Source organism: Pan paniscus, chromosome 20 (genome assembly GCF_029289425.2).
Source record: "Pan paniscus chromosome 20, NHGRI_mPanPan1-v2.0_pri, whole genome shotgun sequence".
In the NCBI taxonomy this organism is placed as follows: domain Eukaryota; kingdom Metazoa; phylum Chordata; class Mammalia; order Primates; family Hominidae; genus Pan; species Pan paniscus.
In genome coordinates, this window is record NC_073269.2 from 5,164,516 (window position 1) to 5,180,709 (window position 16,194).

The window sequence follows — 16,194 nt, forward strand, 5'->3', positions numbered from 1 at the left end:
CACTGCAGGCTAGGGGATAGAGTGAGACTCCGTCTCAATAAAATAAAAAATAAAATAAAATAAAATGAAGTGTGCAATTCAATGGTCTTCGGTACACTCACAATGTTGTGTGGTCATGACCTCTGTTGAGTTCCAGAATATTTCATCACCCCCAAAGGAATCTCTGTCCCCATCAGCCGTCACTCCCTGTCCCCTCCCCAGTCTGCGGCACCCACGCGTCCTCTTCCTGTCTCTGTGGATGGGCCTGTCCTGGACATTTCATAGCAATGGGATCACACACTGTGTGGGCTTTCGTGTCCGGCGTCTCTCACGAAGCGTGACATCCTCACGGTGCCTCCGCGCCGTGGTCGGGTCAGAGCTGGGTCCTTTTCACGGCTGCGTCCTGTTGCCGCGCCTGGAGGCCGCACTGTGCTGCTCCAGGCCCCCGTGGATGGACGTCTGAGCCTCTCCCCTTCCGGCCACTGTGACCCTCACTGCTGTGGACACTCGTGTGCAGGTTTGTGTTGGAACTCCTGCTTTTCTTTCTTTTGTGGGTATAACGGGTCCTTTTTTTTTTTTTTTTTTTGAGACGGAGTCTCGCTCTGTCACCCAGGCTGGAGTCCAGTGGCGAGATCTCAGCTCACTGCAACCTCCACCTCCCGGGTTCACGCCATTCTCCTGCCTCAGCCTCCCGAGTAGCTGGGACTACAGGCGCCCGCCGCCATGCCCAGCTAATTTTTTGTATTTTTAGTAGAGACGGGGTTTCACCATGTTAGCCAGGATGGTCTCAATCTCCTGACCTCGTGATCCGCCCGCCTCGGCCTCCTAAAGTGCTGGGATTACAGGCGTGAACCACCGCGCCCAGCCAACGGGTCCTCTTTACAGAGGGGGAAACTGAGGCCTAGAGAGGGGTGCCAATGGCTCAGGAGCCCAGCTGGTGGGGGCCCTGCCTGGGTTTGGAGAGCCAAAGCCACTGCCTGATCATTGTTCAGATGGGGAAACTGAGGCCCAAGGCAGGATTGGGGTTCAAGGGCTTCTGGTGCCCCCGGCTCGGGGCCACGTTCGGTCATGAGGGTCCCCCTGCTGGGGCGGGATTCCTGCCAGAGGCGGTTTCTGCCCTCCTCCCCCCAGGCCCTGCTGCTCCCCCTTCCTGAGCCCACGAGTGCTGTTCTCGGGTTCCCCTGGCAGCCGTCAGCCCGGCTGGAGGGCCCTCAGAGCGGGGCTGCGTGTGACTGTGGGCAGCCCGAGCCCTCTCCGGGCCTCGGATTTCAGGGACATAGAACGGGGTCCCATCCGTGGACCCACCCCCAACCCCGCAGCCCTGTCCAGGCCCCACCGCCCACAGCCCCCACCCCGCAGCCCTGTCCAGGCCCCACCGCCCGCAGCCCTCACCCCGCAGCCCTGTCCAGGCCCCGACGCGTGCAGCCTCCTGGCAGAGCCAGCTGTGCTCAGGCTAAAAGCAGCTGTTCTGTTTCTTCTCTGTGCCCCCCTACCCCGCCCCACTCACTGGTGTCTTGAGAAGGTTTTTAAATTTTCGGAATTCTCAGAACAGATTGTGAAATGTCTGGGTTTGGCTTAGAAATCCCGTGAGAGGGGGCGTCAGGGGACAGGTGGGTGGATGGGCCTGGGGGGTGTGGAAGGCGGCCGGGTGTCAGGGCCCCAAGCACACGGGAAGGTCAACGGTCGGCACAAAACACACACAAAACACAACCACTGCGAGGCTGAGCCTCGCGGGCGAACCAGCATCTTCCCGTCACTCAGGGAGAGAAGGTTTTCCTTTATAAAGAGGAGAGGAAAGGAGGCTGGGCACGGTGGCTCATGCCTGTCATCCCAGCACTTTGGGAGGCCCAGGCGGGTGGATCACCTGAGGTCAGGAGTTCAAGACCAGCCTGGCCAACATGGTGAAACCTCGTCTCTACTAAAAATATAACAATTAGCTGGGCGTGGTGTTGGGTGCCTGTAATCCCAGCTATTCAGGAGGCTGAGGCTGGAGAATCGCTTGTACCCAGGAGGTGGAGGTTGCAGTGAGCCGAGATCGCGCCACTGCACTCCAGCCTGGGCAACAGAGCAAGACTTCATCTCAAAAAAAAAAAAAAAGAAAGAAAGAAAGAAAAAGAAAGTAGTAGAGGAGAGAAAAAAGAGAGAACAAGAAAGATGGAGAGACAGAGACGGACAGAGACACAGAGACAGAGAGAGACAAAGACAGAGAGAGAGACGGAAAAAGAGGGACAGAGCCAGAGAGACTGATAGAGATAGATTTAAAAAAGGGAGACAGCGATGACACAGAGAGACACAGACACAACACAGAGATGAAGAGACAGACAGATATAGGGAGACAGAGACAGACTGAGACAGAGAGACAGAGACAGAGAGGGAGACAGAGAGAGACAGAGAGATAGAGACAGAGAAGGAGACAGAAAGAGGGCGGGGAGAGAGACAGAGACAGAGACACAGGCCTGAGCCCTGCATGGGTCTCCCCTCGGCCCCGGGCAGCGTCACCTGTGATCCCTGAAGCCGTTGCCAGTTGCGCCACCCACGGTTGGTACAGGAAGGGGCCCCCACTACCTCTGCCCCCATGCCGATCCCTGCAAAGCCCCCAGCGCGTTCCACGGAACCCTCCCTGCTACCCGCTCCCAGCGCTCCTGTCGCCCTGGCCTGTGCTTTCCCCGCCCGTCTCTGCGCCTTGGCACATGAGTCCCCCCAGGACGCACAGGGAGCCTGGAGGACCCGGGGCCCACGGGATGGTGCTGGGACGCTCCGGTCAGGACCCGGCTGCATCAGCCTTGCGTGGAAACAGATCCTGACGGGGAAGCCCACATACAGTGAGGACGGGGCAGCCCCCTGGGCAGCTCTCGCGTGTGCTAGATCCAGCAGTGTGTGTGCAAGGTCTTTCTTTTCTTTCTTTTCTTTTTTTTTGGTTGACAGCTTTATTGAGATGTCCTTCACACACACCAAACAATTCACCCACTTAACAATTCGGTAGTGGCCAGATGCGGGGGGAAGATTGCTGGAGCCCAGGAGTTCCAGACCAGCCTGGGCAGCATAGCAAGACCCCTCTCTATTAAAAAAAAAAAAAGTCTGGGCGTGGTGGCTCACGCCTGTAATCCCAGCACTTTGGGAGGCTGAGGCCGGCAGATCACCTGAGGTCAGGAGTTCGAGACCAGCCTGGCTAACATGGTGAAATCCCGTCTCTACTACAAATACAAAAAACAAATTATTCGGGCGTGGTGGCGGGTGCCTGTAATCCCAGCTACTTAGGAGGCTGAGGCAGGAGAATGGCTTGAACCCAGGAAGCCAAGGTCACACCACTGCACTCCAGCCTGGGTGACAAGAACAAAACTCCATGTAAAAAAAAAGCAAGAAACCTCAAATCCATCGACCCCCATTGCTGCCCTGCAGAAGGTCCTATTACCGTCCTCACCCGCCTTTACAGTTGGAGAAACTGAGGACTGCAAGCTAAACAGCTTGCCTCAGCATGAGCTGACTCATGGCTGAAACCAACAGCACTTTTGTTGAATGAGAATAACCCTTTTATTTTGAGACGGTGTCTCGCTCTGTTGCCCAGGCTGGAGTGCAGTGACACGATCTCAGCTCACTGCCCCCTCCACCTCCCGGGTTCAAGCAATTCTCCTGCCTCAGCCTCCCAAGTAGCTGGGATTACAGGCATCTGCCACCACACCCAGCTAATTTTTGTATTTTTAGTAGAGTCGGGGTTTCACCATGTTGCCTAGGCTGGTCTTGAACTCCTGACCTTGTGATCCATCTGCCTCAGCCTCCCAAAGTGCTGGGATTACAGGCGTGAGCCACCGCGCCCGGCCAGAGCTCTAGTTCTTTAATACGCATCAGGTCGGTCATGGTGGCTCATGCCTGTGATCCCAGCATTTGGGGAGGTCAAGGCAGGAGAGTCCCTGAAGGCTGGCAGTTCAAGACCAGCCAGGGCAACATAGCAAGACCCTATTTCTATAAAAAATTAAACAGCCAACCAAAAAAAAAAAAAGAAAAACTTTAGCTGGACGTGGTGGAGCATGCCTGTGGTCCCAGCTACTTGGGGGGTTGAGGCAGGAGAATTGCTTGAGCCCAGGAGGTCGAGGCTGCAGTGAGCCATGATTACACCACTGCACTCCAGCCTGGGTGACACAGCCAGACCCTGTCTCAAAAAATATATATATATATTTTAAAATATTATATATTATATAATGTAAATAATATACATGTTACATATTTTATGTATACATGTTATATACATTAATATTATAGCCAGGTACAGTGGCTCACACCTGTGTTCCCAGCACTTTGGCGGGATTACGGGCGGGTCACCTGAGGTCAGGAGTTCGAGACCAGCCTGGCCAATATAGTGAAACCCCGTCTTTACTAAAAATACAAAAAAAAAAAAAAAAATTAGCCAGGCGTGGTGGGGCGCCTATAATCCCAGCTATACAGGAGGCTGAAGCAGGAGAATTGTTTGAACCTGGGAGGCGGAGGTTGCAGTGAGCTGAGATCGCACCACGGCACTCCAGCCTGGTGACAGAGCGAGACTCTCTGTCTCAAAAAAAAAAAAAAATCCAAAGGGGAAAACAGTAACTGGACAGTGCAGGAACCGGCAGACGCCCTGACCACGTGGTCAAGGTTATTACCATCAGCACGAGACAGGCCGAAGCCATGGGCTTCGACGTGGGGGGCCTGAGACAGACACACGCCACACCCGGGACTCCCTCCATTGAGTCCTGAGGCAACCCAGGACCATCCCCATGGAGGGATGCTCTGCAGAGCGACAACCAGCTCTCCTTAATGGCCCCAAGGGCTGAGGGAGGGCAGAGGGATGCGCCCGCTGGAGGAGACCCTGGCATCTGAAGATGGGCGGCTTGTGTACCCAGGACCCGGCAAAGGGTGGCTGGTGATACTCAGGGGGCTGGGGCAGAGGGGGCCATTTGGAATCAACGTTCGCGCCCTGGCTTCGATCACAGCCTGGAGGGTTGAGCAAGAGGACAGAATTTAGGGAAGCTGGGGGAGGGAGGCCGGGGGAGGGAGTTTGGGGAGCGGGGAGGGAGTTTGGACCCTTTGGACTTCTGTAAGCGTGAAATCCTTTCCAAATGAAACGTTAAAAAGCTTTTTTTTTTTTTTTTTTGGCCTCCAAGTTCATTCAGTGCTTCTCTCCATTTCACTGTAGGTTTAAACCGTTCAGTTATAAATAAATAATTTTATCCTCTGTCCTGGGCTTTCCCCTGTTTCCGGCACTGCAGACATGGGGGCTGGATTTGTCTCTGCGGCGGGGCCATCCTGGGCACTGCAGGGCCCTGCCAGGAGCTCCCTCCAAGTCGTGACAACCACGGATGTCTCCAGGCCTCACACAGGGACCCCTGGGGGCTGGGGGCAGAATCACCCCAGGGTTAGAGGATTCCACGGACCCCAAGAGACTCCGCGTCCCATGATCCTCTCCCCCGCTGAGGTCCCAGGAGGCTGCACACATTGAAATCCACACCCTGAGTGGGAAGGAGAGAGGAGGCGAGTCCCGGGAGCCGGGGTCCCCCGGGTTTATGCCGTATGCCCCGTCGGGAGTTTATTCTGGTGTCCGGTGTGAGCAGGGGGCAGACTCCATTTTTTATTTTTTATTTTTATTTATTTATGTTTTGAGATGGAGTCTTGCTCTGTTGCCCAGGCTGGAGTGCAGTGGCGTGATCTTGGCTCCCTGCAACCTTCGCCTCCCAGGCTCAAGTGATTCTCCTGCCTCAGCCTCCCGAGTAGCTGGGACTATAGGCGCCCGCCACCACGCTCGGCTAATTTTTGTATTTTTAGTAGAGATGGGGTTTCACTATGTTGGCCAGGCTGGTCTTGAACTCCTGACCTCAGGCGATCCACCCGCCTCGGCCTCCCAAAGTGCTGGGATTACAGGTGTGAGGCACCGCACCTGGCCATTTTTTTCCCCCAAATAATGAACACTGGTCTCTCCCCTGGGCCCTGTGGACATCGGGGCTGGATCCTACTCTGGGGCCCTGTGGACATCGGGGCTGGATCCTTCTCTGGGGCAGGCCCGTCCTGGGCACTGCAGGGTGCTAGGCATCATCCTTGGCCTCCACCCACTCCATGCCAGGAGCTCCCCTTTCATGACAGCCACAGGTGTCCCCAGACCTCGCCCAGGGTCCCCTGGGGGCAGAATCCCCTTGATTGAGAATCCTGGCCTTAAAGGGGGAAGAAAACCCCAGACAAAGCTGGCAGGAGGATGTTCGCTGGGGCCTCAGGTGAGGCACTGAGGACACTCGTGGTGGGGCCCTGCCTTCCCCAGCTCTGCATCCTGTCCCCTGCTACATCCTGCTGTCTGTCCATTTCCAGCTCACCCACCCACGGGACACACCTGCCACGGCCGGCTTTGCTAAGGCCACAGGGACCTCGTCAGGGAGGCGTATCCTTGTGGGTAGCACGTGGGCGTGTGTTACTCTGAGGGCTGTGGCCATGTTGCCCACCTGGCCAGGGACCCCCGACTTGGGTGGGTGACAGCCAGCCTCCCCGCCCCCACAAAGGTCAGGACCTTGAGCCCAAAGCCCCCACCTCCTCCCCGGAGTCCGTTCTGACTCCCAGGCTCCCAAGGCAAAAGGAGGAAGTGGGGACCCAGCCTGGGCATTGGGCAACTCAACGGCCTCTGGCATTGGGCTATAAGAGGAGCTTGACCGTGGGTGCACCCTGGACTCCACCATGGCTCACCGGCCCCCCAGCCCTGCCCTGGCGTCCGTGCTGCTGGCCTTGCTGCTGAGCGGTGAGTGAGCCACGTGCCCGTCCATCCAGCCTCCAGGCCCCGGTGGATTCTGGGGAAATATCCACCACGAGGTCCATCCAAAGCCCTTCTGGCACAGCTGGGGAAACTGAGGCAGGGTCAGGGGAGACTCCACTCACTGCTCGGGACCAATGCTTGCAGGGGTGGGGAGGACAAGGGCAAGGGGGAGCCCTGGCCATTTGACTCAGTTGCCTATCTGTAAAACGGGCAAAACCCAGCCCTTCCCTCCTGAGGAGCTCTTTTGGGAATTAGCTATTAACAGGCGAATTCCTGGACAGCACCCAGCCTTCAGCAAATGCTCAGTGAAGATGCATGAACGAATGAATGAATGAATGAATGAGTGAGTGAGTGAATGAGTGAATGAGTGAACAAATGAATGAGTGAGTGAATGAATCAATGAGTGAGTGAATGAATGAATGAGTGAATGAGTGAACGAATGAATGAGTAAATGCATGAATGAGTGAGTGAGTAAATGCATGAATGAGTGAGTGAGTGAAAGGGTTGAAGAGTTAGTGATGCTGGAATCAGGGGAAGAAGAGAGCATGGGCCCCCTCAGGTCCCTATCCTGAGGGTGATTTTCTTTTTCTTTTTCTTTTCTTTTTTTGTTTTTTTGAGACGGAGTCTCGCTCTGTCACCCAGGTTGGAGTGCAGTGGCGCGATCTCGGCTCACTGCAAGCTCGGCCTCCCGGGTTCACACCTTTCTCCTGCCTCAGCCTCCCGAGTAGCTGGGACTACAGGCGCCCGCCACCACGCCTGGCTAATTTTTTGTAATTTCTGTAGAGACGGGGTTTCACGGTGTTAGCCAGGATGGTCTCGATCTCCTGACTTCGTGATCTGCCTGCCTCAGCCTCCCAAAGTGCTGGGATTACAGGCGTGAGCCACCGCACCTGGCCTTTTTTTTTCTTTTTTGAAACGGAATCTTGCTCTGTCGCCCAGGTTGGAGTGCAGTGGTGCAATCTCAGTTTACTGCAGCCTCAGCCTCCTGGGGTCAAATGATTCTTCTGCCTCCACCTCTTGAGTAGCTGGGATTACAAGCACACACCACCACACCTGGCTAGTTTTTGTATTTTTAGTAGAGATGGGGTTTCACCACGTTGGTCAGGCTGGTCTCGAACTCCTGACCTGAGGGGGATTTTCAATGCCTCAGTTTGTTCATCTGCAAAATGGGTCTCTTTGTTGGCTGATTTTTTTTTTTTTTTTGCTTCTTTTTTTTTTATTTTGTTTTGTTTTGTTTTTTTGAGATGGGGTCTCACTCAGGCATGAGCCACTGCGCCCAGGATTTTTTTTTTTTTTTTTTTTTTTGAGACAGAATCTCACTCTGTTGCCCAGGCTGGAGTGCAGTGGTGCGATCTCGGCTCACTGCAACCTGTGCCTCCTGGGTTCAAGCGATTCTCCTGCCTCAGCCTCCCAGGCAGCTGAGATTACAGGTGCAAACCACCACACCTGGCTAATTTTTTTTTTTTTTTTGAGACGGAGTGTCATTCTGTTGCCAGGCTGGAGTGCAGTGGGGCGATCTTGGCTCACCACAACCTCCGCCTCCTGGGTTCAAGCGATTCTCCTGCCTCAACCTCCGGAGTAGCTGGGACTACAGGCACGTGCCACCACGCCCAGCTAATGTTTGTATTTTTAGTAGAGACAGGGTTTCACCATGTTGGCCAGGATGGTCTCCATCTCTTGACCTCAGGTGATCCACCCACCTCGGCCTCCCAAAGTATTGGGATTACAGGCGTGGGCCAACCGCACCCGACCAATTTTTCTGCTTCTTTAAAAACTTTTTTTTAAAAATTTTGTTTTAGAGACAGGGTCTTGCTCTGTTGCCCAGGCTGGAGTGCAGTGGTGTGATCTCAGTTCACTGCAGCCTTGACCTCCTGGGCTCAAGCGATCCTCCCTCCTCAGCCTCCCAAGTAGCTGGGACGACAGGTGCACACCACCATGCCTGGCTAATTTTAAAATTTTTTGTAGAGATGGGGTCCTCACAATTTTGCCCAGGCTGGTCTTGAACTCCTGAGCTCAAGTGAGCCTCCTGCCTCGGCCTCCCAAAGTGTTGGGATTACAGGCATGAGCCACTGCACCCAGCCACCTGGTCTGCGTCTTAAAAGCCTTCCTGACTCTCAGGACTGAAAGCTGCCACCAGGGCGCCTTTGGAAATCGTCGTAATTAAACCCCCTCCCCCGGCCTGGGCGCTGAGTCCTTCCCACCAGCCAGCAGGCACTGACCGGGTTGCAGATGGGGAGATGGAGGCTCGGAGAGGCCCAGGGGCTGCTCTGCCATCCCCCCTTTCCCTGCAGCCTGGGGGCTCCCTGACGCCTGGACTCCCCCCCTGCAGGTGCTGCCCGAGCTGCGGAGATCGTGGGCGGGCACGAGGCGCAGCCACACTCCCGGCCCTACATGGCCTCCCTGCAGATGCGGGGGAACCCGGGCAGCCACTTCTGCGGAGGCACCTTGATCCACCCCAGCTTCGTGCTGACGGCCGCGCACTGCCTGCAGGACATGTGAGCGGCCGCCTCCACACCCCTCTCCGTCCGCCCCGCCCTCTTCCTCCAGCCCTGGCCGGGCCACTGTCCCTCTGCCCGGGGAGGACCCAGCTAAGCCCCGTCTGCAGACCCCAGGCCCCGCGCGCGTGGGCAGTTCTGGGGGGAGGCCCGGGGCAGGGTCGCCGAGGGAGGGGTCTGGGGCTGCACCGCGGCCTCGGGAAGGGCCGGCTGTGGGCGGCGGCGAGTGTCCAGGGCGCCGAGGAGTGACCACCCCACCCCCGCAGACCCCAGCGCCTGGTGAACGTGGTGCTCGGAGCCCACAACGTGCGGACGCAGGAGCCCACCCAGCAGCACTTCTCGGTGGCTCAGGTGTTTCTGAACAACTACGACGCGGAGAACAAACTGAACGACGTTCTCCTCATCCAGGTGGGCGGGCAGGGCCGCGAGGGCTCGGAGGGGCACGGCCAGCGGGCTCCGGGACCCCCATTCCTGCAGCCAGCATTCATTGAGCACCCACTGTATACCAGGCCACGACCGAGGCCGCTGCAGCCTGGGTCCGGTGGCACTGGCCGGGGGAGACCGCTCCTTGGACACCAGGCCACTCCTCCTCCCCGCCTCTCCCCCGTCCGCGCCTCTCCCCCGCCCGCGCCTCTCCCCCGCCCGCGCCTCTCCCCTGCGCGCCTCTCGCCTGCCCGCCCCTCTCCCCCGGCCGCGCCTCTCCCCTGCCCGCGCCTCTCCCCTGCCCGCGCCTCTCCCCTGCGCGCCTCTCGCCTGCCCGCCCCTCTCCCCCGGCCGCGCCTCTCCCCTGCCCGCGCCTCTCCCCTGCGCGCCTCTCCCCTGCCTGCGCCTCTCCCCTGCCCGCGCCTCTCCCCTGCACGCCTCTCCCCTGCCCGCCCCTCTCCCCCGGCCGCACCTCTCCCCTGCCCGCGCCTCTCCCCTGCCCGCGCCTCTCCCCTGCCCGCCCCTCTCCCCCGGCCGCGCCTCTCCCCTGCCCGCGCCTCTCCCCTGCCCTCGCCTCTCCCCTGCCCGCGCCTCTCCCCTGCGCGCCTCTCCCCTGCCCGCGCCTCTCCCCTGCCCGCGCCTCTCCCCTGCCCGCCCCTCTCCCACGGCCGCGCCTCTCCCCTGCCCTCGCCTCTCCCCTGCCCTCGCCTCTCCCCTGCCCGCGCCTCTCCCCTGCGCGCCTCTCCCCTGCCTGCCCCTCTCCCCTGCCTGCGCCTCCGCCCGGTGTGCTGTTCCCCCAGAAAGCCAGGTGCCCTCGCCTCCTCCGGCGCCTCCCCTGACCTCACTGGAAGTGGCGAGGACAGCCACAGCCCTCCCCGATTCACTCTTCTCCACTGAACCGCGTGCTCCTCTCATTCATGGGGCCCTCCTAGCGTCCTCCCACCCGGAAAGATCAGCTCCCCAGGGCAGAGGATTTTTGTCTGTGTTGTTCGTTACTGGACTTATGTGGCTTAGAACGGGACTGGGCATACAGGTGGTGCTCAGTAAGTGCTTGGGGCTGGGCACTGTGGCTCACGCCTGTAATCCCAGTACTTTGGGAGGCTGGGATGGGAGGATCACTTGAGGCCAGGAGTTTGAGAGCAGCCTGACCAACCTAGTGAGACCTCATCTCTATAAAAGACTTTTTTTTTTTTTTTTTTTTTTAGACAGAGTCTCACTCAGTCATCCAGGCTGGAGTGCAGTGGTGCAATCTCAGCTCACTGCCACCTCTGCCTTCCAGGTTCAAGTAATTCTCCTGCCTCAGCCTCCTCAGTAGCTGGGATTACAGGCATGCACCAACACACTTGGCTAATTTTTGTATTTTTAGTAGAGACGGTGTTTTGCCACGTTGGCCAGGCTGGTCTCGAACTCCTGACCTCAAGTGATCTGCTCTCCTCAGCGTCCCAAAGTGCTGGGATTATAGGAGAGAGCCACCGTGTCCAGCCTACAAAAGAAAAATTTAAAAATCAACCGGGCATGGTAGCACACGCCAAGCCACTCATGAGCTGAGATGGGAGGATCACTTGAGCCCAGGAGGTTGAGGCTGCAGTGAGCTGTGATCATGCCACCACACTCCAGCCTGGGCGACAGAGCAAGACCCCATCTCAAAAAAAAAGTGCTTTGAAGATGAATGAATGGGCCGGGGCGGTGGCTGTAATCCCAGCATTTTGGGAGGCCGAGGCGGGCGGATCACCTGAGGTCAGGAGTTTGAGACCAGCCTGATCGATATGGGAAACCCCGTGTCTACTAAAAATACAAAAATTAGCTGGGCGTGGCGGCAGGTGCCTGTAGTCCCAGCTACTTGGGAGGCTGAGGCAGCAGAATTGCTTGAACCCAGGAGGCAGAGGTTGCAGTGAGCCGAGATTGTGCCACTGCACTCTAGCCTGGGCAACAAGAGCGAAACTCCATCTCAAAAAAAAAAAAGAAAAGAAAGAAAGAAAACATGAATGAATGGCCGGGCACTATGGCTCACACTTGTAATCCCAGCACTTTCGGAGGCTGAGGAAGGCAGATCACTTGAGGTTGGGAGTTTGAGACCAGGCTGGCCACCTCAGCTAATGGGAGGGCTCCGGGAGGTTCCAGTGAGCCGAGATCACGCCACTGCATTCCAGTCTGGGTGGCAGAGCAAGACTCCATCTCAAAAGAAAGAAAGAAGGAAAGAAAACGAATGAATACAATAGTGACAAATGGGACAAAGGGGGTCGTGGGGCCCAGGCGGAGGGAGCGGCATCCGCGGCGTTTTGAGGCGGTGGGTGTGGTGGGAAGGCGGCCCGGGCGGCCACCGTGACCTGGGAGCAGCGTCTCACCACCACCGCCTGCCTTCTGCCCCAGCTGAGCAGCCCAGCCAACCTCAGTGACTCCGTCGCCACAGTCCAGCTGCCACAGCAGGACCAGCCAGTGCCGCACGGCACCCAGTGCCTGGCCATGGGCTGGGGCCGCGTGGGCACCCACGACCCCCCAGCCCAGGTCCTGCAGGAGCTCAATGTCACCGTGGTCACCTTCTTCTGCCGGCCACATAACATTTGCACTTTGGTCCCTCGCCGCAGGGCCGGCATCTGCTTTGTAAGTAACCGTGCCCCCACCCCGGGCACCGGGCTGCCATGAGGGGAGGAGGGCGGCAGCCAGGGTTCCACGCCACCTCTTAGCTGTGTGGCTTCATGCTGTGCCTCAGTCTCCCCACCTGGAAGGTGGGCACACCCAACACCCAACGGGCAGGCTCAGCGGGGTGGGGGCGCTCACATTGCACCTGGCTGCTTGGGTGGGTCTGGGGGTTCCCTGCCCCCCACTCCCCTCTAGGACCACAGGAAGGTGTGGGAGACCCATCCGCCCTCACCCGGCGGCCCCTTCCAGAATCCAGGACTCCAGGTATCCAGCGGGAGGCCCATAAATGCCCAGTTCCTACGAAAGACCTCAGCCCCTCCCTGCTCACACTTTTTGTTTGTTTGTTTTTGAGACGGAGTGTCGCTCTGTTGTCCAGGCTGGAGTGCAGTGGTGAGATCTCAGCTCACTGCAACCTCCGCCTCCCAGGTTCAAGGTATTCTCCTGCCTCAGCCTCCTGAGTAACTGGGTGCACAGGTACCTGCCACCGTGCCTGGCTAATTTTTTTGGTATTTTTAGTAGAGATGAGGTTTCTCCATGTTGACCAGGCTGGTCTTGAACTCCTGGCATCAAGTGATCCACTCACCTCGGCCTCCCAAAGTGCTGGGATTACAGACGTGAGCCTCTGTGCCTGGCTGGTGCTCACACATTTTAAAGAAAATTCCAGGCCAGCAGTGGTGGCTCACGCCTGTAATCTCAGCACTTTGGGAGGCCAAAGCGGAAGGATCGTTTGAGTCCAGGAGTTCAAGACCAGCCTGGGCAACATAGCAGGGTGGCATCTCTACAAATAATTTAAATATTAGCTGGGCATGGTGATGTGAGCCTGTAGGCCCAGCTACTCAGGAGGCTAAGGCAGGAGGATCACTGGAGCCTGGGGAGTTCGAGGTTGCAGTGAGCTATGATTGTGCCACTGCACTCCAGCCTGGGGAACAGAGCGAGACCCTGTCTCGAGAGAAAGACAGCCAGCTACTCGGGAGGCCGAGGCAGGAGAATCGCTTGAACCCGGGAGGCAGAGGTTGCAGTGAGCCGAGATCACGGCACTGCACTCCAGCCTGGGTGACAGAGCGAGACTCTGTCTCAAACAAAACAAAAACAAAACAAAACAAAACAAAAGGAGAAAGAAAGAAAGAGATAGAGAGAGAAAGAAACAAAGAAAGAAAGAAAGAAAGTTCCATATTGGAAGCATTTTATTCTGAAACAGCCGTGGCTACCCCAGCCCCCTTCCTGGCTGCCTGGGGCCAGCCCAGGTGACTGGCTGTCCCCATCCTCCCGGGAGACTCAGGTGGCCCCTGATGGGTGACTGGCCGTCCCCGTCCTCCAGGGAGACTCAGGTGGCCCCTGATGGGTGACTGGCCGTCCCTGTCCTCCAGGGAGACTCAGGTGGCCCCCTGATCTGTGATGGCATCATCCAAGGAATAGACTCCTTCGTGATCTGGGGATGTGCCACCCGCCTTTTCCCTGACTTCTTCGCGCGGGTAGCCCTCTACGTGGACTGGATCCGTTCCACGCTGCGCCGTGTGGAGGCCGAGGGCCGCCTCTGAACCGCCCCTCCCACAGCGCTGGCCGGGACCCCGAGCCTGGCTCCAAACCCTCGAGGCGGATCTTTGGACAGAAGCAGCTCTTCCCCGAACACTGTGGCGTCCGGGACGGCCCCACCCGTCCCCCCACACTCCCTCCCACGGGGCTCCGGGAGACAGGCCGGCCCTGCACCTCACCCCATCGTGACCTCAATAAACGTTGAAACTCCCCCTGGCTCCTGTCTGTCCTTCCCATATAGGGAGGGGAGGGGGAACTGCCCAGAGGTCCCCTGGGTTCAAGTCCCCGAGCCCCAAACCCAGGATGGGGGGAGTCGGAACAGGGGATGGGGGCCCAGGTTGCAGGGGGTCTCTTTCCTGGATGCTCGTGGCTGTGGGTTCTAACCCGGCCCCATCAGGGTGGCCCTGGGCAGGTTGTTATTCATCTCCGTGCCTCAGTTTCCTCATCTGGAAAATGGACTCGCCCCAGACGTTTCCTAGAACTGTCCCTGCTGGTTCAGGGGCTCCTTGAGGAAGGGGATGGGGATGGGGAAGCAGCCTGGGGGGCTTCCTGGAGGAGGTGGCAGTGCCAGAGCTGCATATCAAGGTGTGAACAGAAACATCCGAAGGGCCGCCAGGCAGGGGGCACAGTCTGGGCAGAGACCTGAGGGCTAGAGGCCAGGGGACGGGGAGGAGGGCAAGCAGGGGAGGGATGTGGGTGCAGGGGAGGGGTAATGGGGTTGGAGCGCTATTTCTCGTAGGAGGGGTAGGCAGGGCAGGAGTTCCCTGGTAGAAGCATGAGCAATGAACTGGGGGGGTTGGCCAGAGGGGAGGTCCGAGGCGGGGAAGAGGTGGGACTCACAGTCCAGCTCAAAGACGGGCAAGTGGCCACTAGAAGGAGGCATTAGCCACAGAGAGGGGATGACCTGCTCCAGGACACGTGTAGAGAAGAAATGAAGCTCATTGCTGGTGTTTTTTTTTTTCTTTTTAATATTTTTTTGAGACAGAGTCTCGCTCTGTCACCCAGGCTGGAGTGCAGTGGTGTGATCTCGGCTCATTGCAACCTCCGCCACCCGGGTTGAAGCGATTCTCCTGCCTCAGTCTCCGGAGTAGCTGGGACTACAGGCACAGACCACCACGCCCAGTTAATTTTTATATTTTTAGTACAGACAGGGTTTCACCACGTTGTCCAGGCTGGTCTCGAACTCCTGACCTCAGGTGGTCCACCCGCCTCAGCTTCCCAAAGCGCTGGGATTACAGGCGTGAGCCTACTTACTTATTTACAGCCGGCCTACTTATTTATTTTTGAGACAGGGTCTCACTCTGTCGCCCAGGCTGTAGTGCAGTGGTGCAATCTTGGCTCACCGCAGCCTCAACCTCCTGGGCTCAAGTGATCCTCCCACCTCAGCCTCCCGAGTGGCTGGGACTACAGGTGCCACCACACCCAGCTATTTTCTTATTTTTTGTAGAGACGGGGTCTGGCTGTGTTGCCCAGGTGGGTCCTCAGTGACTCTTTACATATGAACACCTCCAGGTCACTGTAATCTTAGCAATCTCCTGGCCTCCCAGAAGACCCCACGTCCCCCTTGGAGTCTATACCCGCTGTGACCATAACACCCCTACCTTCCCTGCCACAGTTAATGGTGAACCAGCTCTCAAAGCAACACTTTCTTTTTTCTTTTTTTTTTTTGAGACGGAGTTTTGCTCTTGTCGCCCAGGCTGGAGTGCAGTGGCATGATCTCGGCTCACTGCAACCTCCGCCTCCTAGGTTCAAGCAATTCTCCTGCCTCAGTCTCCCGAGTAGCCGGGATTACAGGCAGGTACCACCACGCCAGGCTAATTTTGTATTTTTGGTAGAGATGGGGTTTGTCCATGTTAGTCAGGCTGGACATTCCCAACCTCAGGTGATCCACCCGCCTCAGCCTCCCAAAGTGTTGGGATTACAGGCCTGAGCCACCGCGCCCGGCCAGACAACCCTTTCTTAGCTAAGAACTTTACGAACGTGAATTTATTTCATCCACTTGACAGGTTTATGTGATGGATCCTATGATTATAATTTTACAGAGGAGGAAACTGAGTCACGGAGAGTTTATTTCAGGGGCCTGAAGTTACACAGTGGCCAAATGGCCACACCAGAACCAGGATATGAACCCAGCGTCGGCACACTTAATAATGACTGCACGTGAGAACGTAGTATACAGCTGGTGCTCAATAAATGCAGCTGATGCCAAGTCTGATCTCCGTGCTGGAGGCCAAGGCCCTTCCAAAGATATGGCGTCCCCCACCCCTGAAATCCCCCCACCCCGACTTGAAACAGGGCTGTGTAGACAGTAGGCGCTTACTAAGTGCACTGTGGTGATGTTAAGGCAGCAAGGTGGGAACC

At 57.4% G+C, this 16,194-nt stretch overlaps 1 protein-coding gene across 1 annotated transcript; it reads left to right on the plus strand.

The window, feature by feature from the left end:
• Positions 1-6,651: 6,651 nt before the first annotated feature.
• Positions 6,652-15,899, plus strand: PRTN3 (proteinase 3). The gene is made up of 5 exons (XM_034945505.3): positions 6,652-6,727; positions 9,072-9,237; positions 9,504-9,645; positions 12,031-12,261; positions 13,668-15,899. The coding sequence occupies exons 1-5, from the start codon at positions 6,667-6,669 to the stop codon at positions 13,836-13,838; spliced, it is 771 nt and encodes a 256-aa protein (XP_034801396.1). The 5' UTR covers positions 6,652-6,666; the 3' UTR covers positions 13,839-15,899.
• The last annotated feature ends 295 nt before the right edge of the window (positions 15,900-16,194 follow it).